This window comes from Poecilia formosa, unplaced genomic scaffold (genome assembly GCF_000485575.1).
Source record: "Poecilia formosa unplaced genomic scaffold, Poecilia_formosa-5.1.2 Scaffold7, whole genome shotgun sequence".
NCBI classification, from domain to species: Eukaryota; Metazoa; Chordata; class Actinopteri; order Cyprinodontiformes; family Poeciliidae; genus Poecilia; species Poecilia formosa.
In genome coordinates, this window is record NW_006799946.1 from 5,165,112 (window position 1) to 5,192,300 (window position 27,189).

The following is a 27,189-nucleotide window of genomic DNA, read 5'->3' on the forward strand; positions in this document are numbered from 1 at the left end:
TGCCATATTTCCTTCTTTTCCTAACTCAAATTTTTACATTAGTCAAATCAGTTAGATCACCTTTATTTCCAAATCTAGAACTATTGGGTTTGTCAGAATCAGAAATAGAAAAATCATAGATTATGTGAAGAGTCTTTAAATCAAAGTTCTGTCAACTTTGGTACCTTCATTTTGTTTGCAACATTTCTTAAGTCACCTGCTGTTTTTATTTTGTTTTTTAATTATGTAAAGCACCTTGAAACGCCTTGCTGCTGAAATGTGCTATACAAATAAAATTTGATTGATTAAGAGTAGAACTCTTAGTGATACATTTGCCATCCTAGACCCAGTATCGTTAGTCCATAAGTAGTGTTATGGACTACTGTCCATAAGAAAATGGAAAAACAAGAAACATCTGGAAGACCGGATGTGTTGAAGAACTGGACTGCACCTTTTCAAGGCTGAACCCAGAGAGTCTTTTATTCTGCCTCAACGGCGGCCTTGCTGCCACTGGGTGGCAGTATTGCTGCCACTGGGTGAAGAAAGCATGGCTACTTCAGCTTGTTTTGTGTGACTGAACTCTGACCTTTCTGGCAGAAGATTTAGTGTTTTCACAGACCAGATCCTGTCAGACAAACAATCAGGCAGTTTTCTATGCTGATGATATTCAGCTCCACTGATAATGTCGACCAAATGAATATTTAAAGTTCTCCTCTGATAAAATGTTTTAGTTGCATCAATGGCTCTGTGACATATTGCAGGTAAACTCTGATAATTATTGGTTCTGGAAACTCAACAGCAACACGTTGGTGTTTTTAAGACCAGAGGAGAGAAATGTTTCAGAGCGCAGGAACCCAGTTAGTGGAATAGTTTGCCTCCATTTTGAGACTGTTGATTCTTTCAAAAAGAAGTTGAAGACTCATTTATTCAGACTGGCTTTTCCATCTTTAAATTTTCTTTTATGTTTGTTTTTATTGTAAAGCACTTCGTGTTTTTTCCACTTGTCAGAGTTTCTACCAGAATCTACTCACACAAGCGATCTTGAGTAAATGCCAGAACTCTTTCTGCCTTTTGATCTGCATCTGCATCACGGTGTTGTCTGCATCCTTGATGCTCTCCAGAGTCTTCTCGATCCGTGGAAACAAGTCGATGATCTTCTGCTTGCTAGTCAGGATTTTGCTGTTCACACAAAATAAAGACTTTGATGTGACACAGAGTAAAATGCAGTTGTATTTTCCATAAGCAAGAAAACGATTACATGAATATTCACACAAAGTCTTTTAAAATAATCTGATGCTTGCTCCTACCTGAGGTGGGTGTACAGATCTCTGAGGACCTTGTCCTGGTTCTGGACGGTCTGGATGATGGCCTTCACCATTTCAGAGCTGTCGCTGGTGCCATCCGAGTCAGCAGCTGAGGAAAATCAAAAATGTAAATGAAATTTTAGTTAGGGAACATTAGTGTTTTTGGAAGGAAGCTAATCCCCACCTTTGCATGTCCTCTTCAGCTGCATGTAGATGTCTATTGCCTTTCCTTCTCTGGAATAAAATAGATTTAAATGTTTAAAAACCTTCATTCTGGAGCTTTTTATCGGCCGAACCTTTAAACTGCTGCATGTTCAGCCTGAACACTCACAGCTGCTCCATCTTGTCTCCTTGTCGCCGAGCGTACGGGCTCCTCTGAAGCTCCACGATCTCAGAGTGCAGAGCCATGATCTCGTCATCTAAATGGCTCACTTCTGCCACCTGCAGGAGAAAACCACCACAGACGCAAAGAGGTGTTAAATTATACATTAAAAACAAAACACATTTAAATGAAGTTTTGTTTGTTTTATTCCATTACCTGTGCAAAGGTAGCAGCTCTTTCTTCATTTTCCTGCCAGGCTTTCAGCATCTTCTCAGACGCTTTGGACAAACACAGGACACTAATCAACACACACCAGCAGAGTGATTCAGCTCCAAGATGAAAACAATGCAGCCCCCATAGGAAACTCACATATCCCATAGTGCATCTGGTCGCTGTACTTCTCCAGGTCATACTGGATGCTGCTCTTGAAGAAATCCAGCTTGGCCCTGAGCTGCTGAGAGAAGCCGAACATGCTGTTTTTACACCGGGTCAGGTTGGTGTTGTAGCGCAGGAGGCTCAGCCTGCAGGAAGAAACACGGAGAGTTTGTTTAAAGAAGCACCAACGTACAGAGACGCACACCTATAGGTATTCAGCCGTTTAGAACAACTACAGCAGAAAAATGCTTCATTTTATGCTTAAAAATATATTGAGAAACAAATCCTGAATTTAAATTTTCTTTTGATCTGGAAAAATAATACTTATTTTCCCCTTGCCCAGTTGTCTCCCATATCCTGGAAAAGCCCCGACTCCCTTCCTGCCACAGTTCTTCCTTACACTAAACTTTCTGCCAGTATGGTTGGATTCAACACTCTAAACAATCAGGTTCTTAATAATAACTTTTTGTAGCCTCCCCTCCTCATGGATGGCGTCAATATCCGTCAAGTCAGCAGTCTCTCATAACCGTTTGAAATCATTTCTTACTTGTTTTTGTTTTGTTTTATGTGAGGTAATTTCACTTATATAAGCACATTTTCAGCAACAAGGCAATCCAATGTGTTTTACATGAATTAGAAGGAAATACAACAAAACAAATGAAAGAGAAAAAATAAAATAAAAAAATGTTTAAGAATAAGTAGACCGTGATTTATAAGCTGCCAGGGGTTTCTCTGGATTCTTGTTCTGATAATGTTGATCAAGGTTATGAGAAGTTTTCTCTAGATAAACTAATGGAAAGTGAATACAGAGGAATAAGTACACCTCTAAATAATAGGTTTAATATGTTTTAAGCCATAATCATCAAAACAAAGGCTTGAAATAAATCACTGTGTGTAATATATCTACATGAGTTTTACTTTTTAAAAAAATAAATTAGCAAAATTAATCAACTTCTTCATTTTATTACATTATTAATCTCTAGTGATTGTAATCAATACTTGGTGCTACAATCAGAACCAGCAGTTTCTTTCTTCCACCAAGTATAAACCTGGTTCCTGGAGGCAAAGATGGCCGCCAGCAGCTGAATAACGACTCACATGGCAGCTCTCTGGCCTTGGAAGAGTCTGCTGTAGTCGTCTTTCAGACCACAGATGTAGTTCACCGCTTCACCCCAAACTTTCTTCAACTCAACCAGAGGCAGCGACTTCTTTGAATCTTGGACTAGAAATTAAAAAAAAAACACACATGGTCTCTCTCAGCTCCCTTCAGTTTTTGTTCATGAAGCAGCACAGCTACCTAAAGGCACCTCACCGATGTTGTTGACTCTGTCAGGCAGATGTCTGGCGTTGAGGGGACCAGAGTAGTTGGTGATGCTCTTATCAAACAAGTACACAATGTACTCGTCCCACCCTCGCTACACAGCAGGAGAAAAGAACAAAGAATTAAACAAACCACGTTAATAAAGCCACGGTGATAATAAATATTTACCTCTATATTTTAATTGAAAAACATAAATATCTAATTTAAAAGAAGGTAATATAATAAATCAATACAGTCTAATGTAGTAATGCAGAACTAAGTTAAGGAATAAAGTAGATATTAGACTTAAGCAATAACTTAATTTGTTCTGTTAAGATTAATACAACAAATTTTTGAATGATGAAAATGTCTCGAGCTACAGAAGTCACTTCAGTTGTTATTGTCGATGCCGTCATAGGACCATGTACTGAAGGTCTGTACTGACCAATCAGCCGTCTGTCACACGGCTAAAGCTTTGACCTGCTAACCAACGCACCATTCCGTCCAACGGGACGCACTGGTTGGCCGGCTTCCTGGGGTCCAGAGAGACGCCCGTCTCCTGGAGCAGCTCCTGGTTGACGACTTCGATTTTGGTTTCGGCCTCGATGCGCATCTGCAGACTGTGGAGACTCTCATCTGGACTCAGTTTGAAGGAAAGGACCTGAGCTGTGGTCATGTTCAGGATGTGGACGACCTGAAAACCAGAGAAGATTAGCAGCAATGTAGCGAACAGCCAGGACACACAGAGCACCCAGAGTTTGGATCGTCACGCTATTAAAATTTCAAACTCAGACAATAAGAAAAATTACAGCAAGGCAACATTTTTAAGTCTCAGGCTTCTTTCTGAATAATTACTTATATTATGGCAATATTTCAGCTTCCTTTAGATAAGTAGTTGAGAATTCAGTCCTCACTGGTTAAAATACATAATTTGAAAATGACACTTCCCTGTTTGGCCAAAATATAATATTAATAACGGCACAGTCTCTTATTCTGTTTTAAATATATTTTACATCGGTTTGAATCTTAACCTTGAACTTGCTGGTACATTTCTATTCTACTGTCTTTCCTCTTTATGAAAGTTTGTATCTTTAAATTAGTTATGAAATTATTTTTGTTATAACCGCTTCTCTTTAGCGTGCGCTTGCATTTCGCTGTTGATACAAACACATTTCACTTCTGATCGTTTTAAGTTGCTTCCAAACATCAAAATCGTAGAGTTAGCTTCTAGAATTAGCGCAGCTAGCATGTGGCATTCTTCAGCATTTCCTTTCCCCCCGGTGTCTGCCTCATAGCAATAGTTTCTCCAAAAAACACATTTGTGTTAGCTTTGTCGGTTAATATGTTTTTTTTTTCCAGCTGTACTCGCCATGATAGCAGAGTTCAAAGCATGGAAACAGCAATATGTTGGGGAGAGGCTGAGTGTTACAATTTGAGCAAATGTAAGCAAATTAGTATTTTTGAACAACTATTTTTATTCTAGTCTCAATTACATGGAGATATTGATTATTTTTGACAACCATAACAGCATTCATACAAATCCACCTCTCATGTTTTCAGTAATGACCCACAGCATAAAGTTGCTATTATAATTACAACAACCATTATGCTAACCAGGTCCTTTGGTAACTCACACTCATGTTCAGCAGGTCATCCAGCATCTCAAAGCACATGGGTCTCTTTGAGGCGCGCTGCACTGGACCGCCTCTCTGTTCCTGGTTCCACTTCAGCATCAGCTGCAGGACGTTTTCCAGCGGTTCCACCAGGGTCCTGCGTCACATGGGGAAAAACTTACACTGAAAGTAACACACCAAAAACTGCATCCTGCAGAGAACAGCATTTCCAGTGCCAACATTGTTACTATTATTTTCCTTTAGCACGCTAACCTGCTGAGGTTGTTTGGTTGAGCAAGATGTGTTGAGAACTTGACTTCACCGTTAGAATCTTCTACTGCCATGATGTCTTTTGGACCTTTATTCTTCACTATGCCAGCCCTGCAAAACAAGAAAAAAACGCAACCTGATCAGTTACAGAGGAGGAAAAGAGTCAATTGTAATTTTATCTTTCATGCCTCTAAATGTGAAACCGATAAGCCCAACAAGCTGAAGAGTTCTCAGTTTACAACCATCAAGGAAAAGTTGAATCTACCTTCTTTACATTAAACTACACAGATTTATTTGTCCAAATCCAGTTCAGCCAGAATATAATTGGGTTTGGATCCTTACAGTCTTTGGTGTGACGGTGTAGATTAATCAAATCTTACAAATCCTTCTGTTTTAATTTGCGAATCCAAGTCACAATGTCAGATCGGGCCTAAAAAGTCCAACCAATTAATTTTAATTACAGTCTGACGATCGCTGAGGCGATCTTACCACTGCACAGGTTGCCAGTTGTGTAGAAAGGGACGGAAACCGCAGCAGCATTCAAAAACCATCGTTCCAAAGCTCCAGAAGTCCACAGCGACCGTGTATGGCTTGTTGTCAAACAGCTCAGGAGCCTGCAGAGGAAGAGGAGCTGGTTTCAGCAAACTGTTACACCAATGACTCTGTGGTTTGATTCTTAGTGAATCTGTCAGCATCGTTAAAGGAGAAAACATGGAAACTCGGAACAAAATTCATCAAATGAAGCAAATGTGCTGCAGATTAGCACATATTTAGGTGTTCACCAGGTACTGAAGAGTTCCCACGAAGGAAGTGCACAAACTGCCCTGGTCCAGATCTTTGGCATAACCCAAGTCAATGATTTTATGAACCACCTGCAAGTGATGCAGATAAATACAGTCATGCTAAAACTAAGAGAAAGAGTCAGCCAAGATTAGAGCAGACATGCGGTACTTTACCTTTCCACCGCAGTCCTGGAGAACAATGTTTTCTGGTTTCAGGTCCCTGTGTATGATCTTGTTTTCGTGCAGATACTGAATGCCACTTCCTGGATCAGAGGTTGGCAATTAAATTCAGTGAGGAGCTTTGAAAAATACATCCCGAAATGCAAAGGGTGAAACAGCAAGAGGACGTACCGACGTCATGGAGTAATGAAAGCACTTCACTTTCTTTCAGACCGCAGCAGTTTTCAGGTTTGCTCAGCACCTGTGGTCGGTTAACATCACAACACAAAGTACGTCAGGAAGAGGATTATCCTCTCAATGGAACATGATGCACAAATGTTTTAATGGAAGTGTATTTAGAAGACGGTAAAGAAATGCATTAGCTACGTAATAATCCAAATTGGGTTGGCCTTTCATTCTAAAGTAAAGGCTGCCAGTCAATAAACAGAAGCCCCATGTAGATTATAGTTCTGATCCATAATGAAGTCATTATGGATCATTTTCTTCCTTCATGTCAAACAACGTAAAGATCTTGCAACTGGGTTTGCAGAATACAGAGATCCTGAACATTACATGAAAAATCCAGGCTTTTCAAGACTCAATTTCCCAGAGTTCTCGGTCCTTTACACTCATTTTAAGGTAAAAAAAAAAAAAAAGGCTGCAGTGAATTTCAGGATTTCCCTCAGTGTTTTATAAGCCTGGCGGGCCACCAGGCTTTACTTGTGCCCTCACCAGGCTAAGCATTACTTTTTTATTTAAGTATTTTTTAAAATGTTTGCATTTTTTTTAAGACTTTATAGTTGGTGTTCAGGTATTAATCTTCCAATAACACATACCTATCAAGTGATATTTTCAAATTTCCTGTCAACTTTAAACATTTTTAAACTCAAAAACATGACAGGCCGCTGGATGAATGACTGCAGCCAACCACCAGGCTTAACAAGGTTTCTGGGGGAAACCTTGAATTTATTGCAGATATGTCTACAAAGGGTCAGAATTTGAATTGGTAACACATGAAAACCAGTAAAAGAAGGTATGGAAGGACATGAAGAAAGATGGAAAGAATTAATGGATACATAGAAATAAGTAAAAGAAGGAAGCTGAGACAAGAAATGAATTGCACAAAGAAGGAAGAAATCCAAACTCTGATAAAAAGCAACAAGATGCAAGACACAAAATGTAGACAACAGAATGAGAAATCAATTATGTTTCTCAATACATATATTTTCCATAATATTCCTGGAAAATCCTGAAATGAGATCTCATACTTTTCTGTAAGAAAACCTAAGAATCAAAGAAGTGTGTTTTAATGGGCAGCCCTCATGTGCGTAAGATGTGTGGGATTTTCCCCAGGGGAATCCCCCACACAGCGCTGAGGTCTGTGTGGATCCACAAGCAGGCTGCTGACCAAATCCACTGACTGCTTTAAACACAAAGCTGTTGTGCTGCATCCTCAGCCTGTTATCATCTGCATCTGAATCTGCTGATCAACATATTTCTCAGAACAGACAGAATCAGGAAGAGATTTTCACTCGCTGCATGAGGACACTTGTGGTTTTGGTTTTGCTTTTGGCTACGTCTAGTGCCGCATGTTACAGGTTTGTAAAAACCTCCAGAGGTTTTCACGTGTCTGGATGCTTCAGTTAAAACAGGATAAAATAAGCAAGCTGTCACTAAAAGGTAAGACGTTGAAGACGTTTCGCAATTTTTAACCAACACATCTGAAACTTTCTGCCACTGCTGACATGTTGGTGTGAAGCTAAAGAGCCTTTTCATAAAGATCAATTTATCAAATTTAATGTAAAAAAAAAAAAAAAAAGAAAAAAATTGCTGGGATTCAATAAACACCTTTGCTCTGTGATGTTTAAATATGAAACAGAAATGCACTGAAAGACGGCTGATGACTGGAGTAAATGCATTTTCCACCTTGATCGACGTTCAGCTGGTCAAATAAAGAAAATCCCCCAAATAATTAGAACTAGACGATAAATAAATAATAATATAGAATCAGGGATAAAACAAGATAGTTTCAAAATTAAATTAATTTATTATGCACTGATTATGATCCATTTTCTACAGAGAGGAGAAAATGTGCCGTTCTGACGCCTTAAAGGGTTTAGATGGGAACTAAAGTGAAACAAATGAAAATTATCCTCTTAATCTCAAATGTGTTTGTGTGTCACACCTTTTTCTTCCGAAGCATATTTAAGCATTTCCTCTAAACAACCCTCCATCACATCCTCATTCTTTCCTTTTTAATTGTGCAAACAGGCCAAACTTTCCGCTCACCTATTTTAAGAGGAGTAAAGACTCTGCGTGTTTAAATCTGCCCTGGTGTTCAGTGAATCGCTTCGTCATTTTCCTTTCTTGTGAATTAAATAAAATGTAACACTAATTAAACAAGAGAAAAACGATGCTTCCTGTTACTTAAGAGAGGTTGTAAGTTTAAAAGTAACAGAAAATGAAATATGTATGTGATTAACACTACTTATGCGTCAAAACAGGTGCAATTTAAACAACCGTCATCATCCACCAGATATTAAGCATTTAGTTTAATCTCCTAAAAATACTTTTACTGACGTAGAAATCTAGTTTTCCTTACAAAAAAATTCTAGATGGAAACAACAACTGACATGTTGATCTTTTGTTTTCTTATTCTTCTTTTGATATGAAACCTAAATTTTGATAAATCTCCTGCGAAAAGAAAAGAATTTGTCTCATAATTTAGAATTTTTTCTAACTCAAAACAAACAAAATCACAAAACAAATGTGGGATTATTAATATGTATATATATAACTACTACGAGTTGTTTGGGTCCCTTTTCCCCCTTTACTGTGATGGAACAACATCTTAACATTTTTCTAGTTTACATCACTAACTGGCTGAACGTCAACTTGTGGTTAAAATCACAAAGAAAGGTAAGTAAAAGTAAATTCATCTCACATTTCTCAGGTCTCCTTTGGAGCAGTACTCCATGGCCAGGAGGGGAAGCTCGTTTAAGGCGATGGAGTTGATGTCCTCTGGGACTTCCTTTGCAGTCACAACATTATTATGATGCAGCCTGAGTGAGAGAGACAACGCTTAGACCATCTGTAACTTCATCTAAATGTCAGATTACTTTAAATAATCACGCCGAGTACTAGACAGCTTCAGATAACGAAGACGAGACATTAAAAAGTGACTTACTTTTTCATAATCTGTATTTCTCTGCACCATCTGTCCCTGTTCCTTGGTGTGAGGTCCAGACGGCACATTTTCACTGCTATTTTTTCATTTGTTTCCTAAGAAAAAAGAAAAAAAAAAAAAAACAGATTATAGAGAAACACTGTGTCACTTGGTGTCTTAAACTTTATCAGCAGAGGGATCTGGGGAGGATTCACTGCCTTGAGAAAGGAAACATTTTTCCAGCTCATGATGAAGTTAGCATTACTTTCTGCAAAGGAAACCAAAATAACAACCGTGGACATTGTTTCAATTTCAACATTCGATCTTCTTTTGGTAAACAACATTACTGAGGATCTGATTAATAAGAAGTAAGGTTCAGCAATCCAAGAAGGGTTTTCTGATGTTTGCCCATTGGCAACCTTTAACTGAAGCCAGATGTTTGTAGAGAAGATACAAAGGATGATAGTGTTATGGTTCAGTGAAAGCAGCCGTTGGTAATAGGAGGAAATATGGGACAACAGCGACATTATGAATATTAGACATTTCTCCAAAATAAATAGAAACTACAAGATGAAACTGAAACTGTTTTTCTCTTACATGTGATAACAATATCCTACATTTTCCACATTTCTGGTTTTAGGAATAGAATTGACGACAGAATCATTTTACTCATTCGGAAACATCCAGGCCAGGCTAAAATAATCTAAAATCCTGTGGGAGAATGTGTTGATCAGATGAAACCACCATAGCTTTTTCTTGAATTTCTTTCCCACCATTCCTAAAAGTACAGGCTGCCCAAAAACCAACACTAAAGAGACCACACCCACAGTGAATTACTTGGGGTTGCTTTTCTTCAGATGGAAGTGCTATCACTTTTTTTAAACCAGCCTAGAGAGCTAGGGGAAGGCAACACAGACTGAAAGTTTTACAACAATATTTTGGGGTACTATTGTGAAGTGACATTACGAACCATAAATTACTTCTTTTCTCGGTAACCGTAGGGCTGTGACTGCATGATGTAGCAATTATAGCCCCACAAACACAAACAGTACTCTTGAAAAACACACCAAATTGTAATATGCTTCTTTAGGACAACAGGGTTTCCTCCAGAAAACTTGCTAAGCCCAGAGGTGAGGCGCTAGGGCCATATTATGGCCCCCCCATGCTTTTGAGTTAAAAAATGTTTAAAACTGACAGGAAATTTGAAAATATCACTTGATAATTATGTGTTATTAGAAGATTAATGCTTGAATACCAACTATAAAGTCTTAAAAAAATGCTAATATTTAAAAAAAAAAACTAAAATAAATAAGCTTAGCCTGGTGGGGGCCCACTTAAAGCCTGGTGGCCCACCAGGCTTAGAATGCACAGGGGGGAAAACCCTGGACACCAGTCATATAAATTCTGCTTACTGTAACTTCATTTAGTCATATTTTCAAACTTATTGACATATAATGACAATGTCATTGAATGAACAGAAATTACTGAAACTAACAATATCGATAATACGGACAGTTTTGGGATGTATTTATTGAAAAACGTCATTATTGGAATTTATTGTGACGATAAATCAAAATTCTTATCATATTTATCACAATATATGACAATAAGATAACGCAGGATTTATTATCCATTATCACAGTGAATCCAATTATAGATGTGATATATGATGGGAATAGACATCAGTCTCCTACCAAACATGAGTGAAAGCAGGTTTTATTGGTTATTTTTTTCTATACCTCATCTCAAAATTCCCGTTCATGTAGTAGTTTCATTTTGAACCACATATATAATTCACATTAAAAGAAGGAAAACGTTTTAAAATGTGGCCTAATTTTTTACTTCACAACCACTTGGCATTTTAACAGTGGCACTTACATTTATCTGAGGAGCTGCATAAAAGAAAATTAAAATGTAAAATATTGACTGTGCATAAGGAGTCAGTTGAGGTGATGATGACACTCACGGATTGCTGGAAGAGGTAAACATGGGCAAAGCCTCCAATCCCCAGCCTCTCTTTCAGCTCCCAGTCCCCGAAGGACTGGGTCTGCTTGAAGGGAGCTTTCTCCATTGTTGTGGGGAGAGCTGCAACAAGCATAGACAACAATGGAGCAATGACAACAACAAACTTTGAGGTTATAAAGATTACAACAGCCCCGGCAGTTTACACTTAGCTAAACAAAGCTACCAAACACAAGGACAGCGCTACTCTGTGAAACGTTTTCCTGTCATAACAACAATAAAATCAAATAGGACTTGTGTGTCGATGTAGCAACAACAATATTTCTATTTTTAGACAAAAAAGAAATGTAGGACAACGGGCACAGAAATGCTCCTTGACAGGCGACATTAGCTAACCAGCAAGCAGCTAGCTAGCAGAGCAACAGAATCCCAGTCAACACCAGGAAATAGCCGGAGCCCGTAACTAGCTCTCTTTGACATTAGAACCGAAAGCTCCGAGGCCCGTTAAAACCGCTTTACTAAATGTTACATACCGAACATCGCTTTGAGACTCACCTCTGGTTCCTACGACAGAGTCATGAGCCCGCAGGGGGAGAAATATTTCAGTGTCTACCTGCGTTCAGGTCGCTGCAGCGCATCAACGCTCTGTGGACTTTCCCAACACAGGCTCAGGCTGTGCTACGAGAAAACCAAGCCGCGTTGCGTTCAAAGACACCTCGGTCAGCGTAACACGAGCCCGGCTCTTTTACTAGAATACCAAGCAGTGTTGCGTTCAGTGACACCTCAGCCAGCGGTGAGGTGGAACGCCAAAAATCAGTACGTTTGTAAAACATTTTATTCTTTGTCTACATTATGTTTCAAATTGAGCATAATTTATTTCATGAGCATGTAAAAAAATTCAAAAGATTTAACATATACCAGTTTAAATGTTTAAAACGTTATAAAATAAATTGTTGATGTATTTTCTTATCTGAATACCAACTGTAGGCTGAACAATTCTTTGAAATAAAAGTTTTGCTTTGTCATCCATTATAATTTAGTTTTGAACTTTACATCTTGATAAATGTAAAGTTAATTTTAAGTTCCAACTATTATTAAATGGGTAATTAATAGGGTACAGTTACAGCAAATTTCTTTCCTTTTTTTTTCTTTTTTTTTTACAATTTCCACACATTTTATTTACAAAATATATTCAGATTCATGCTATACATTTCTAAAGAATATGTAAATCGTATTGCCTATCTCCGACAGACATTTATGTAGTTTCTCTTTCACCTGTCTGCTGCTAAATATTCTTGTAGATTTTCATTTTCATCACTTCTTAGTTCTCATCCATCCTCTTTATGGCCAACTGGAAGACTGATTTCTAAATACTCTTTTTCATTAAAAATGATAAGATTAAGCTAAATTATTACATTTCAAAATGTGTGAAAGTTCAAAACAAAACCCTCTGGACTTCAGTTTTGGAGTTTACCTCCCCAAACTTCAAATTTATATTTATTAAATTGTACAAACTAAACTATAATAAATGGGACACCTTTGAAAACATTCTATCAAAATGTCATACTTCTGTATTGTTGAAGGCTCACTGTCATAGTGTGTGTAATTCTTCTTGCTGGTAATCTGTTTCTGTTGTTTAATTAGCTAAACAAAACTACCATAATAAACTACCAACATTTACACAATTAGTAGGAGGAATACATTTTTCCAGATGGAAAAGGATATTTTTAGACAAATCTGTTGGCATAACAAAAGTTATAATGAATATTATAACAATTTTTTAGATCTAAATAGTCTTCCCTCTTTGTATAAGGCTACATTGTGTTCAGGACTTTTTTGTCTGAGTGTTTAAGATTCTTCTTCCAGGCTTAAACACTCATTAAACATACTTTAAACTTCCACACAATGAGATGAAGACAAGACAAACCTTTACAAACACTTTTATTTTTATCCTCTAGATTTCCCAAAAATGAGAAGCTCACAAACAACATTTTCTTGGTGAGACTGAACAAGGCAGTGACACATGTAGCTCACTGTTTTAGCATCAAAAGAACATCGTCTTACCTGCACCAGTCTATAAACACACTGAGATGGATCAGAGCTTTACATGTAAAAAGATTTTTCTGAGCCTCTAAAACACGACAGCGTAGAACAGCAATAAATATAGCCATTTCCTTTGTCGATAGAAAAAAATAAATAAAGGTGAGCATGAGCTTGAAGACAGTAAATCATGGTGACCTACTTAATATGTGAACCCTTCATTTAGTGTTCTAATATAAACAAAAGCAGGCCATAAGATCTCATGCTTTATTTACATTCAGAAATGATGATGATGAGTGATGGAAACACTTGTAGGACAGTTCACTCAGGCGTGCATTGCTGCGTTAACAGAGACGAATCCTGCAACTTTAACTTCACAAACCGTTTCCAGCAGCTGCTCTCCATTTCATTCATTGCCGTTTCTTTAAATTCACTAAAAAACACTTGATGTGTCAGAACAAACTCTCATTATTGTTGTCATTTATTAATTGCTCCGCGTATTTGAACAGATTTATCCAGATTTAATGAAGCGCTGCCTCTTTTCAAGGATCGGATAAGATGAAGATGGTAGACATTTGGGTTGTTTGAGAGTTTAGCCACATGTTTGGAGCAAGAACCGACACCTAAAATGGTTCTGATTAATTCTGATCAACAAGCTCAGACAGGCCAAATGTAATGCTCCTCTCGTTACTACGTCTAATAAGGATTTGATTCTTGAGGAAAATATATTTTTTTTCATTAAAGTTACAGTCCCTTGCTTCGAAACTTTTCGCATTTTGTCATGTTGCAACCACAAAAATGTGTATTTTATTGACATTTTTCTGTCAGAACCAAATACGATGAAGCAGCAATCTGAAACAAACTTCTGGAAACCTGCAAAAGAGCCGAAACACTGAGCTACTTTAGATTGAGGCTAAAAATCCACTTGTTTACAGGTGCCTTTGATTAAAAACCACTTGGAAATTGATTCACATATTGATCAATATATTTTATGATGGCATTAGACAAAATGTAATGTTTGGTGATTGTTTCATAAACAGTTATTACGGTTTTATTGTCTAAAGCACTTTGAGCTGTCTTGTTATTCAAATAAACTTGACTTTGCTTGAAAGCTTAAAACATGAATTTTTGTCATAAGGTGTGACATATGTCACACCTTTTGGATTTTCATTGGTAAAAAAATTATTGTTTTCCTTCAATTTCACAACTACGAACTACTTTGTGTTGATCTGTCACACAAAACCCCAATAAAATACATCTATTAGTTTGTGGCAGCAATGTGACAAAATAGGAACAAGTTCAAGGGGCATGAAAAGTTTTTGCAAGGCACTGTAGATCATAGTGTTTTCAGTAATTAAAGATGATTTAAACCATAAATAAAAACTTAATCTGATAGCGGACATTAAGCAGATGCAGCATAAAAACGTAAGTCAAGCTTTTAACCACCAGACGCATTCATTTACGTCAAACATAAAAATGAAAAGCAGAAAAATGCAGTGGTTCGCAAGTTCAATCTCCAGAAACCAGTTAAAATGTGTAACAATAGGATTATTATCTTATTAAATATAAAACAGAATAAAAACACATATAAAGGTTGTGATTTATTTTGATTTTTTTTAGCAACACATTTAAACTTTGTCTCTTTCTGCAGCTGTTTGGAACAAAACATTTTAGATGAAAGTCCTCCGATGATCATTAGCAGTTAATAAAATCTTAATAAAAATGTAACATTTAAAGAGCAGAAATGAGCTGCAGCTGCATTGCTAGAGTATAACTGTATTGTAAATTGGTATTTTTTCATATTTTTAGCAGTTTAACTGCAGAGTTAATCGACTGGATGATGGTTTTTGCAACAAGACGCCAATAAAACATTTTCAAACTATAAGAGTAAGCTGCTGAAATGAGAGACATGACGTGTAGATGGAACCGTCGTTATTTACGAACCTTTTCTACAAACATTTCCTCACCTTTTCAGGTTCACTAAACACCAGGCAGTACGAGAAAAACAAGCATCACAAACAGTCCTTTAGTCTTTTCTGACAATCAGCTCCAAAACAAAAGAGCTCGTTTGATGCCACTCAAGACAAAGAAGATATAAACCCTCCAAAGCCAAACTTGGAAATGTTTGAGTCGTTGCTTAAAGATTACAGGTGAGGAAAAAGCCGCACACTGCAACAGAAACGTGACTGACGCGTTAATACTGTGCAGCGCTGAATACTAAATCATTCGCTTTAGAAACTGTACACACTGATATAACTCATGCTCTACGGGAGCTGATGCTGGACGGAAGCTGGGACGGACAAAACCAAAGCGTCTCGAAGCTCCTCGGAGCGTCCAGCACCGTCCCAGCATGCACTGCGGCTCACAAACGGTTAACACAAACAGGTCCGGTGTGTCGCGTAGCCCTGCGGACCCCATCCCTTTCCCCAGGTGAGTGGGAGATGCTGTGCATATTCACTGCAGATGCAGCAGGTGGGGTTATGGCTGAAAGAAGAATTACAAGTGAATGCTGACAGCTCTCCCTGCTGGTTGGACGCTGGCACTGCAGCTGCTCGAAAAGCCTGAGTAGAAAATGGCTGTGCATCAACTTACAGATGCATCTCAGCAAGTCAGAATACCATCAGAAAGTTCATTTATTTCAGAAACTCAACTGTAAAGTTAAACTCATACTGGACGGATCTTCTTCTGGTAATTTTGATGATCGTGGCTTAAACTCAAAATTCAGTCTCTTCAAAATAAATAGATTTTACATTAATCCAGGAAACAAAGGATTTCTAAAACACACAATTTGTGTTATGGGCGACACAATCAGAGATCTTCCACAAGGGGTTTAAGATACAAAAAACATTGATAGAAAGTTGAGTGGAAGGAAAAACTTGCAATGAGGAGTCAGTACTTCTACACAGATATATCCAGGACACACTGCATTAATGTCTCATTTCTTATGTTACGTCTGTCCTAAAGCAGGGGAGAAGGTTCTGACCTGGACTAATAAGAACGAAGGTCGAATATTAGCAGAGTGACTTAAGCTAAAAGTCGATTTTGCATTTGGAAATCATGGACACAGAGGTTGAAATAAGATTAGTGAGCCACTGAATCCATGTTGTTCGAGGTCCAGTGTGAAGTTTCAACGGCCAGTGATGATTTGGGAAACCTTGACATCGACTGGTGTTGGTCCACCGTGTTTTCTCAGGCCTAACATCAGCTCAACCATCCAGGGAATTTTAGATTCCTTCATGCACTAATTTTTTTCTTCATGGAGATGCTGAGCTTATTTTCCAGAAAGACTAAGCACCTCACCACAATGCCAAAGGTAGCAAAAGCAGATTCAACGGCTGTGCTACTGTGGCTAGCAAGCTGCCCTGACCCCATAGAGAGGGTTAGCTCTAACCCTGCCTAAGTGTACACAAGTGTAAGTATTAGTCTTTTTTTTACACACAAAGTCTAACATTTGTGTGTAAAAAAAAAAAAAGAAAATGAAGAAGAAGAAAAAGAAGAATCATTCTCTACCACACTTCATCCTTCCACTCAACTTTCCATTATGGAAATAGGAAAGTTAATTTTGTCATCGACTGTAACCCAAAATCACCAAATTGTAAATATATGACTCTGTTTATAATAAATCTATATGAGTTTCACTTTGTGAATTGAATTACTGGGGAAAAAAATCAACTTTTCAACGATATTTAACTGCTCTGAGATACACCTGCATGCTATGAGGTGTCTATGGCTACTAAAAATACCCAAACTATTCTAGTCTTATCAAATCCCAAAGCTTCTTTGTTTCCTCTTGTATCATTTTTTTCATTTTTTCATGTTCCTTGCTCTCTTCATGCATCTTTTACATCCTCAGCCCCAATCCAAATAAAATCATGCTAATAGGTTTCAGCATTGGAAAGCTTTCTAATGCAACCGACTAAATTAGTGTAACCTGTCAAGAATAACCTTTCTTAATACTTTATAATAATAATAATTTAAAAAAAAAAACAAAATCACATGATTATCATTCAGCCCTTTTTGGGACTAGCAAGAAGTTTTCTGTGTTTGCTCCTAATGCATCTTCACAATAGTGTACTGAATATATTGCAAATATACCGTCATATATCCTACAATATAAGCAGGTGCATTATATACTGTACAACACGTCCTGGATAGCAAGTTTCCTTTATCGTATTTGATCGTATGCTCGTACACTGATGGGCGCGGGGGTCAACAACAACAGACGACTGAAAAATACCTTAAAAATATTAACATTCAGGGTCTGCCCGGTGAGTGTCGGCCTGGAAATGAACGGTACAGACAGGAGGTTACACGCGTCGGGTATGGCACAGGCAGGAGAATGACTGAACAGCCCCTGGGAGAAACTCGGACTCTCAGTTTTTATTTTTTATGTCTAAGTAGTAAAAGCCCTAAGAGAAGCTGTGCTGGATGCAGGCATGCGTATCGCAGCAGGGGTAAAAAAAAAAACAAAAACAGAAAAAAAACCCACAACATTCGCCCAAGAAAGAAAACTAAGCACATCACTGGACAGAAGCAAAAGCAAACAGGAGAAAAGATATGCTCAAGTAGAGCGAAAAAAAAAAAACCTCTCTCTTTGCTTGAGATGCAGTTTTGTGACTGCATCGCACCGAGAACTTCGGCTCTAGCTGTCCAGAAAAAAAAAAACAAAGAAACGAGCAGCCGCGTTATCTTGTCACGGCATTTCTCCGCAGCGACGCTGATTGAACTTCACGCCACCCTTACTGGAGCTAAAAGCTGCGATTCCCAACTCGTGCGTGTGGAATGTGAACGCATCGTGAGGATAAACGGAAATACGGAGCTGGAATGTAGAGGCTCCAAAAAAACAACGTAGTGATACTTTCAAAGTCTGTTACAGCGCTTCACGTTGGAGTGGCGGTATGACTAAAAACCAAATCTCAGCTCAAAGTGTGTAAACATGTTTGGTCCCTAACAGAGTTGAAGGGTCGTGGAAAAAGTTGTGAGGATGTGGCTGGAGAGGTGCCCTGAAAGAAGAAAAGGGAGAGGAGAAAGGAAAGGATGCTGAATGTAGGTCCCTGTGGTGTCCCATTTGATCTGGAAGCATCCTTTTTAAGGAACTGTGCCATTTGCTGCTGCTGCTGCATCCAGCGTCCGTCCTCAAAGACACCTCCTCCTCTCTGACCTCACAGCTGTTCCCCCCACCTCCTGCACCAACATCCTCGCTGGATCTGCACCTCCTCGGCCACACGAGAAGACTGGGGTGCCGGGTGGGGCGTCGTGGCAGCGGGAAGGCGTGGGGGTAGGCCCCTCACCCCTGCTCCCCCTTCAAGCAGAGCTCCGAACCCTCCTGGATCTCAAATAAAAGCCTTCGCTGGGAGACAGCCTGCCGCTGGGAGAGCGACATCGTGCCGCTCCCGGCGCCCCCGCCGCACTTCACTTCTTGACAGCCTGTCTGTAGCTGTTCCTCTGTCCTTCCTGTCGAGGTTTGCTGCTGCTGCAGGCGCTGGCTTTGCTGCTGGTGCCCCGGCTGCTGCTGGCCTGGCTGGCCAGGCTGCTGTCCTGCAGCGTGGGGCTGGAGTGCGCCCTCTGCAGGCTGCTGTCCTCCAGGAGCAACGACTCGAACACGGACAGGTCCTCCTCGCCGCTCCGGATCTTGGCCCGCAGCAGCATGACGTATGTCCCGTACCGAGTTTTCTGAGGAGGTGCGACAGAAGAAAACGTCTGAGGACATTACTGGAGTAATGAGCAACACTGATCATTCAGAGCTGGAATTAGAGATTGTTACAAGAAACAAGGTGTAAAAGTTTAGGAATTTAAATATGTCTGTAACTTTCCCTTTGAATGCATCGACTCTGCAGTCCTCTACAGAACATTTCCCACCTCAAAGTCCAGATACTCGTCTCGCAGGCGGTACTCCTCCAGCTCCCGGCCTTTGACCTTGCGGTCCGGAGGAAAAGACCGCAGCTCAGCGAGGTCAGTGGAGACGGCTCTGAACCGAGCTTCATGGGATCTGATCTGCTCCTCCTGGAGAGTCAACACAAAAACTTTTACGGCAACATAAAGGCAAACATGACCATCTGATTAATTACATTCTGAGAGTTGCCTGCTATTTCTCTCATTATTTTTTTTAATGACAAAAAAATAAATCAATTTAAGCACCAAATTATGAGAATGTTTAACTTCAGAACAATCTGAATAGAACTTGGATAAAGTGCAGCGCAGCCATAAAAAACTTTTATAAAACGCAACCTTTTGTGCTGCTACCATTTTACAGATATTATAATAAATGTTTCCAGAGATCATCACAGGTCAACCAGCCATCCCCACATTTACAAAATCAAGCAAATTTTGTGGCAATCATCTGTGCTACAAAAGTTTTAGCAGCACAAACACACAAAAAGTTCATTTATATCAATTTTGTCTGATTTTATTAATGTGATCTCTTGTGACCTTTGGAAACTTTTTTTAAATATATCTTAAAAATTATAACAGCACAAACCAGCAACAGTGTAGCTCAGTGGACTGACGGTATATTTTGTTTGATTTTGTAAATGTGAACTGGCTGGTTGACCTCTGATGACCTCTGGAGACATTTATTTTAAAAAGACAGCAGAACAAATGAACATTTTTGCTGCACAAACATTTGACGCCAATTTAGCTTAACAGTCCTGTGCATAAAACCACAACATTGCACGCTGAAGTTGTTTGTGACATATAATGCAGTTCAGCCTGGTGGAAATGTCCGATAAGGTTAACGGTACCTCGGACAGTTTGGACATCGTTCCTGGCAGCAGCGGTCGGCTGAACTTCTTCTGGGAGCCGATGGCTGCTGGGAAGGGAGGAGATGAGAACATGGCGGCCACCGTGTTTATACGCGTGATCCAGGACTGCATCTGCTCAGCGTTCCTGTCATGGATAAATCACACAGTACTCATTAAAACTGAATGCTCGGTTTGGTACGAACTGCTTCCACTCTGTGGTGTTTTACACCAACATCAGCACTTGGCTGGGCTGCAGCATCAGAGGGATTATAAATGATCAGAAAATGCAGCACTGCTGTTGACAAAGAACTGATTTTGGAGCCAATTAATGCATGAGAGAACAGGCTCTGTTCTACACTAAAAGACCAATTAGGGCCTCGTGAGGAATATCAGCTCGAATCAGACAGCCTCGCTTTAAAATCCCAGAGGAGACGGACAGAAGATGGAAATGGAGAGACAAAGAGATAGAGAGAGAGAGAGAGAGAGACGCAGATAGGAGTTCAGCTATCTGGGACAAATACAAGTTGCAAACTGGAGCACAGAGCCTGTTCTCCTGGGGCTGAAACATGTGGCCAATCACGCGCCACTTCCTGGATCCTGCTGAGTGCACCTCCACCTTCAGCACATGGGCAATTTAGCATGTGGCCAACAATGATCTGAGTGGATTCCTATCAGGAACAGATAATTGCCTCATAAGGTCGAATTTATTACAACAAATTAAGCTGAACTGAGGCTCGTACATCAATCAGTCTCATGATCTCAAAGAAGAAAGAAGAAATTATTGACCTTCTCCATTTGGTGACCTCTATCACATATGAGAGAAGATTTCTGTATATTCCACAAGGTTAGGATTTATTTAGATTCAATACTAAAATTGATTTGTCACATTGCATTCTTGCATTTATCCTTTTCTCAGTTGTTTTAAGAAAGCGTTTTTATGATCCAACATTGATCAAGATCCAGAACGAGTCTGGATCCGTCTGGCGTCTCAGCAACAGAATCACCTCAGTCAAACAGCAAAAAGGACTTTACTTAGTGTGACATTTAGCTCTTTCCTCCCTGACGAAGAAATCTCGACAAAAACTAACCAGAAGGTCACTTAGAAGTCACCAGATGATCAATTCTGATCATCATCGCTTTGGATTTGGAACCATGTTGGATACGATGAGAAAAGAGCTTAAAGAAAGCAGCACTGAGGAATTTTACACAACCTCACACCAAAAGACAAACATTACATCCTGCAAACTCCTAGTTGGTTGGGAAAGTCTTCTTGATCGACTCCAGGTTTCAATTTGACTCTTCGAATGCTTTGGTGGGAAGGAGTCGTCACAAGGGAATCGTCAACCAATCAGAGGCTGACTGACAGTTAATGTGAAGCTGAAGCTGTTCTCACATTGCTGTTTTTTATAAAACACATCATCAGTTCCTTGAATAGGAGACAAATTTAAAATCAACAATACTTTTTTTACAGCTATAACTAATTATGGATTATCGTATTTTTCACACTATATGCCGCACCGGATTATAAGGCACACCTTCAATGAATGGCCTATTTTAAAACTTTTTTCATATATAAGGCGCACCGTATTATAAGGCGCATAGAATAGACGCTACAGTAGAGGCTGGAGTTACGTTATGCATCCACTAGATGGAGCTGCACTAAAGGGAATGTCAACAAAACAGTCCGACTCCGGTCAGCGAGGAGAGCCTACCGCGACTGGGCCGGGGCGTGGGCGGATGATGGTCACCCTTCTTTGTTTGTGCACAGCATGTTTGTGGAGAACGTGGTGCTAAATGACCTGCAGACGACCTGATTCTAGACGGTCGGTAGATGGTCAGTCAAACTTTATTAATAGATTACAAACAAGAGTTCTGACAACTATCCCAGCATGCACCGCGTGCTTCTTCTTCTACGGGCGCAATTTTTGTTTATTTGAACAACGTGGATCCACAAATGTTGTTTATATTAAATTCTACTTTTTTATATACATTTTGTGCTCTCCTCTGTTGTTCACACCTAGGCTCCCCCAAATTTAGAGCCTCCTGATCAGGCCCAACTTCCTTTATACTTCTGTAGTGTTGGTATTAGTAAAGTAAATTAACTTAACTTGCCATCTACTATTGAGGGTATTTAAAGTAACCTTTCTTGTGGGTTACAATCTGTTGCCTTATTAAAAGAGAAACAGAACTTTTCCACATTTTGTGGGTCATCAGTTGTTTTCTATTTTGTTGGCCAAATTCTTTACCATTCTTGACTTGTGGACAGGGACCAAAAAATCATTTAAAAGGCTACAAATGGCCCCTGGGCCACAGTTTGGACACTCTTGCATTAGATCTAACCTCCAGCCTTTGGAAGACATTTTGAAAAGACCTGGAGAGAATCAGTTTCTGAAGCTCATAGTTTGAACCTGAGAAGCTTTTCTGCACTTCATTAAACACTTTGGACACAAGGGGATCTGGTTGTCTTAGGATTTCTAACAGCTTCATGTGTCTAAACGATTTCTATGTGGATGAATCCTGAATGCATCCTGCAGCAGCAGCAGCATCTCCACAAACATCCCACAACAGATTGCCTGACACCCTGCCCCCTCTCATGGATCATCAGGGAGTCTGGGATTACATGAATGATGCTTGGCTCTAACCTGAAAGACCAGATGGTTTATTGCACACAACCATCTGTGTAGAAGTTGTTGGACAGTGGTCGGAAAATGGTAAAAAAAAAAATAAAAAAAATACTTGGCACATGATTAATTTTATCCATCACTGTCAATTCTCTGATATCTGTGTAATAACATCTTGCTGTAGCCAGTCGTGGTTTTAAACAAGATATGACAGAGAAATAATCTGGGATATAAAAAGAAAACTCATGTTAGTGAGATAATTGGTGCAGTAACCACTTGCAGGAGAGTCTGTAGTTGTAGGTTGATTTACTGTCCAGAGAATCATTTGAGAGTTGATTTGGCCATGTGCTCCGAATCAAAATCTCGTTAAAAGTCCTGGTGATGACACATTTTCAGCTTCCTGGCAGAGACTATTTTCATTTGAGTTACAAAGAGTTCATGATGCTCGGTACGCCAACCCTGCTCACTGCGTGTTTGGAAGAGAAACAGGCCCACAGCATCACAGATTCCACACCTTACTTAACAATGAGCATGGGCTTCTTCTCGATATATTCAGCTTACAATACATGTTTGTATTTTTCATGACAGGAAGAGAAAAGTTTATTTCCGTTTTTTTGGAGCGTGTTACCATTGCTCAAACTATATTAGGTCAGAAAACGAAACCAGTAACTTGTTTGGGTTTGCGTGTGCAGCGGCTGCAGGAGACATTTGTGATAATTTATGCGTTTAGGTTCCTTCCAGCTCACTGAGCGACGTAAATGGGGTGTAATGAGACTCACGGTGCCTGGAAGAGATAAACCCTCCAGTCAGCCGTCCGCAGGTAGAAGACATTGGGTCTCTTGCTGTAGTCTGACGCCTTCATTGCCAGAGAATGATGGATGGACACGGCGTTCTTCAGGTCTTCATCCGACAGCTGCTTATCTGGCCTGTACTCGCCCTGAGATGACAAGGTTCAGCAGGAATTAGTGTCCAAACCTCAAACAGGGATTCCTCTAGAAAAGAGCCAAAATGCTGGTTGGTAGTAAACTTGAATAATTTGATCAAGTTTTATAAAACTTAACTGTTTAGAGAACAAGCTTCAGTAAAACAAGACTTTGGATGTGGCTTTTGCCTAAACAAATGAAGAAGCTATTGTTTTAGTAGGAATATAAACAAAGTTACTCATGAATTTGGACAACAACACTTTTATTTCATGTCTGAAGAAAATGATTAGAACAAACTCAATATAAGAAAGACATAAAAGTTTGATGTTTATATTAAAAATAATTTTCCGTAGATGCTTTAGCAACACGTGTTTCTTTTGGCCGTTATAAAACCAAATAAGAGATGTTTTTGATTATCGAAGCAATAAAAAGTGTTTTTAATAGTTCTTCTGCATGTTTTTCTGCTATTTCTGCAGAGAGTGTTTACAAAACTCGGGCACCTAAGGTAGAGGGTTTTAAAAATATTTTAATGATTTTTAGCTTCAAACCATTTACCCAACTTCTCCATTTTCCATATAAATGAAAAGAGGTCAGTCGTTGTATGACTTGTAAAAGTTTATGATTCTTTCTGTAAATATAAATAGAATTAGATTTATTTTGCGTTCAGAATAATACATGTAAATATTTTTTGTGGCTCTAAAATTTTATTTTGTAGCAGAGTGAATTGGTTCTTTGTATCGAAGAGGTCGCTGATACCTGAAATATGGTTTAGTACATAAACTCCGAACAAAATATAATGACCTTTTTGGTTTTAATGAGACATAGTTTCAGGCAGTACCCATTATTGTTCTCCGTGTATACAAACTGATACATTTCTACAGGTTGTATAAAAAATTTGGTTGATAATTCAACTCAAGATTATTTTATTTACTGAGTTTAATTTAATCCAATTGAGTCAAATTCTTTTACCTACTTAATATATAAGTTTCAAATGGATAATTTTGCTTATTTTAATTGTATGCAGTTCTTTAAATGTCCTGTGAATAAATATATTTGCCCATTTATCCATAACAACTGGAACGTTCAATATCTAACAAGTTATTTTCGCAATTTACCGTCAATTAAAACTCTGCCCCCTCGGATTGACTTCACTCCCTGCTACAGTGGGGGTGAAATTACCGTAATAACCCGATATTGGCTGGAAAGCGCAACGTCTCTCCTTTCAGAAACAGTTGGAATTTTGCAGACGTGGCGCAACGTGTGGCGGAATTACGGTACTGCAAATTTGGCTGGATCGTCGCCGTCGCTCTGGAAGGGTTAACTCAGTACTAAATTAGTCATAATGTCGTTTCTTTAGAAGGCATTATTTTAAACTGATAATCAGCTAACATTTATTTTTTTACTTCTGATTGGAAACGTTTAGTGATATTATGTAATGGTTGATGTTTCTGGACACCAAAGCCCTGAGCAGGTGCAGTTTTTCTTTCCGTTTGGGAGCAGCAGCAGCAGCAGCAGGCTGTTCTGCTGATGGAGGTCGCCTGTTTCTGGAGCCAGACTTTTCGCTCCATATGGGTCCCTGCTTGCTGCCAGAACCTGGCGGCAGGGCCCGTTACGCCATAAGACATAAAGAAGAAGCGCTAATCTAAAACCAGCTAGTTCCTGATGTTTGTTGTTGTTTTTTCCCCCTTCACCTTCTGTTACAAATCTGCTGCTACTGGAATGAAAGCCTAACAGGAAGCTTATGGCGATGCAGTCAAGCGTTTTTTAACAGGATGAATAATGCATATCAATCAGTGGCTGGTGCAAACTGCTTCTCATTGCATCTTTTCAGGCTATTTACATGAAATGAGGGGAAAATATCCAGAGTTCACACTGTTTATGCTGATGTAAGAGCCTTACTTTTTGTAGATACAGAATTAGCCCTTTAAGGATGGCGTAGAAAGTCTTCCAGCCTCTCTTCCCTCTCGGTGCTTGAACGACAAAGATGTTGTTAAATGACACAAACGTAAGGGCAAAAGCAGATAGTCTAGATGTTAATTAAAGCTCAGTTACTTTGTAGAATCAAACATCAGCATTTTAAAAATGTTAGACATGCAGAAGTATTCACACTCTTTGCACCATTTCATATAAATTCACATAAATTTTAATGTATTTTGTTGTGATTTTATGTGATAAATTAACACATAGCAGTGATTGTGAGGTCAACAAAAGCCTAATAATAAATATTTTCCCTGTTCCTGCCAAAGAAAAGCAACCCCACAGCATAATGCTGCCTCCACCATGTTTGAAGGTGGTGTCTTTTTAGTGTTCCTTAATTGGCGGTTTGATGGAAAAAGCTGTTACTGAATTAGAGAGTTAATTTAGTGACAGACTGCTGCTGCATCCGAGGTGCAGAAAGGAGCGTTATCGTAGTTCCTTCCTCTCAGCGTCTGTTGGACTTTAACGATCACTGTTCCCAACAAACTCAAAAAGATTTTACATTCCTGCTGTTTTTATCAGTTCAAATAACATTACTGCTATTTTCACACTCCAGTTGTTTTCACAGTTTTTCCACTTCTAGTAAATAGTTGTTTTTAATGCACATAAATTTCTGTAATTCAACCTCTAATTTTTTCTTCTCTAAATTAACTTACTCTGCTTCACATTGCTTTTAATCTGAATATGCTATTTTTTAATAAATGCACAGTATTACTTTTCCTATGTTGAACATTTAATTTTTTTATTCTTATTTCTATATTTTTGACCTTTGTGTGAGTCTGTAGGTTTCCTCTTACTTTACCTCGGTGCTGTCACACCTGAATTTTTCCACTGTGGGGTTAATAGAGGATGTTTTCTTCTTTTTTTTGTATCAGAGGTGAGCAGTATAATGTGCATGGAAAACTTTTAAGATTTTTTTTTATGATTAAAAATCATAATTTTCTTCACTTTTTCTGCTAAAATGAATCCAAATAAAATAAATTAAAGCTTGTGGTTTGTGACAAAGTGAAAAAGTTCAAAGGGCATGAATACATCTGTAAGTGTATAACCTAAAACACATTTGAAACACTGAAAACGACGACAACGTGAAAGGAGTTTTGATGAAACGCTTGACGAACTGTCCGTCTCGTACTTCTCTTTCCGTCTGAGTCAGCATGGACTTTCCGCACCAGGAATCCGTTCTTGTATAGCAGCATCCCCGTCGGCTCCATCCCGTCCGACAGGGGCTTCCCGCTGCTGCCCACCCTCTTTATCGGCCTGGAGGCGTCGGAGTCCAGGAGGCTGTCCCCAAGCTCTGAAAATGACTTCCGCAGCTCTTCCTCATCTCTATGGAGACAAAGTATATGAAAAAAAAACAGACTCCATGGTGATCGACACTTACGTGTCCTGCCTCATTAGCAATAAACACATCATCATTCATCCTGTCCTTTCTGCCGTGCACCGTGTGCTTGTTACACCAGGACATGAGATTTCACATGAGTCAAATCACCGGTCGCTGCCGCTGTCTCAGTCGAGCTTCGACTCTTCAAGGCGCTTACAAAGCGGCGCATCAGCAACGGAAAGAACAGGAGCTGCCTTCAAAGCTTTCAGCGTGCAGTTTCCTCTCCTGCTTTTTGAAACTCAGGCCGGTCTTTAGGATCAAAAAAGGCAGAGTGA

The 27,189-nt window shown here is 39.2% G+C and overlaps 2 protein-coding genes across 7 annotated transcripts in view; both read right to left on the reverse strand.

The window, feature by feature from the left end:
• The window catches only part of LOC103152473 (inhibitor of nuclear factor kappa-B kinase subunit alpha-like), a 19,163-nt gene extending 7,217 nt beyond the window's left edge, over nt 1-11,946 (reverse strand). Inside the window, exons 1-19 of the mRNA XM_007572947.2 lie at nt 11,788-11,946; nt 11,237-11,355; nt 9,292-9,386; nt 9,049-9,166; nt 6,297-6,366; nt 6,120-6,208; nt 5,946-6,035; nt 5,653-5,777; nt 5,167-5,274; nt 4,915-5,050; nt 3,777-3,974; nt 3,293-3,395; nt 3,079-3,202; nt 1,975-2,126; nt 1,822-1,883; nt 1,615-1,724; nt 1,468-1,517; nt 1,287-1,392; nt 1,011-1,158 (exon numbers count right to left, since the gene is read on the reverse strand). Of these exons, the coding sequence (XP_007573009.1) occupies nt 1,011-1,158; nt 1,287-1,392; nt 1,468-1,517; nt 1,615-1,724; nt 1,822-1,883; nt 1,975-2,126; nt 3,079-3,202; nt 3,293-3,395; nt 3,777-3,974; nt 4,915-5,050; nt 5,167-5,274; nt 5,653-5,777; nt 5,946-6,035; nt 6,120-6,208; nt 6,297-6,366; nt 9,049-9,166; nt 9,292-9,386; nt 11,237-11,341 (1,989 nt within the window). The 5' untranslated portion in view covers nt 11,342-11,355; nt 11,788-11,946. The remainder of the gene's footprint in view (nt 1-1,010; nt 1,159-1,286; nt 1,393-1,467; nt 1,518-1,614; nt 1,725-1,821; nt 1,884-1,974; nt 2,127-3,078; nt 3,203-3,292; nt 3,396-3,776; nt 3,975-4,914; nt 5,051-5,166; nt 5,275-5,652; nt 5,778-5,945; nt 6,036-6,119; nt 6,209-6,296; nt 6,367-9,048; nt 9,167-9,291; nt 9,387-11,236; nt 11,356-11,787) is intronic.
• Nucleotides 11,947-13,156: 1,210 nt separating this feature from the next.
• Nucleotides 13,157-27,189, reverse strand: part of LOC103153124 (PH and SEC7 domain-containing protein 1-like) — a 79,687-nt gene continuing 65,654 nt past the window's right edge. For all 6 annotated transcript variants that reach the window (XM_016661155.1, XM_016661142.1, XM_016661158.1 and 3 more), the window contains 6 exons: nt 26,666-26,859; nt 25,456-25,526; nt 23,413-23,570; nt 20,013-20,157; nt 19,132-19,275; nt 13,157-18,945 (listed from right to left, as the gene is read on the reverse strand). In XM_016661155.1, the coding sequence (XP_016516641.1) occupies nt 18,685-18,945; nt 19,132-19,275; nt 20,013-20,157; nt 23,413-23,570; nt 25,456-25,526; nt 26,666-26,859 (973 nt within the window). In that variant the 3' untranslated portion in view covers nt 13,157-18,684. The remainder of the gene's footprint in view (nt 18,946-19,131; nt 19,276-20,012; nt 20,158-23,412; nt 23,571-25,455; nt 25,527-26,665; nt 26,860-27,189) is intronic.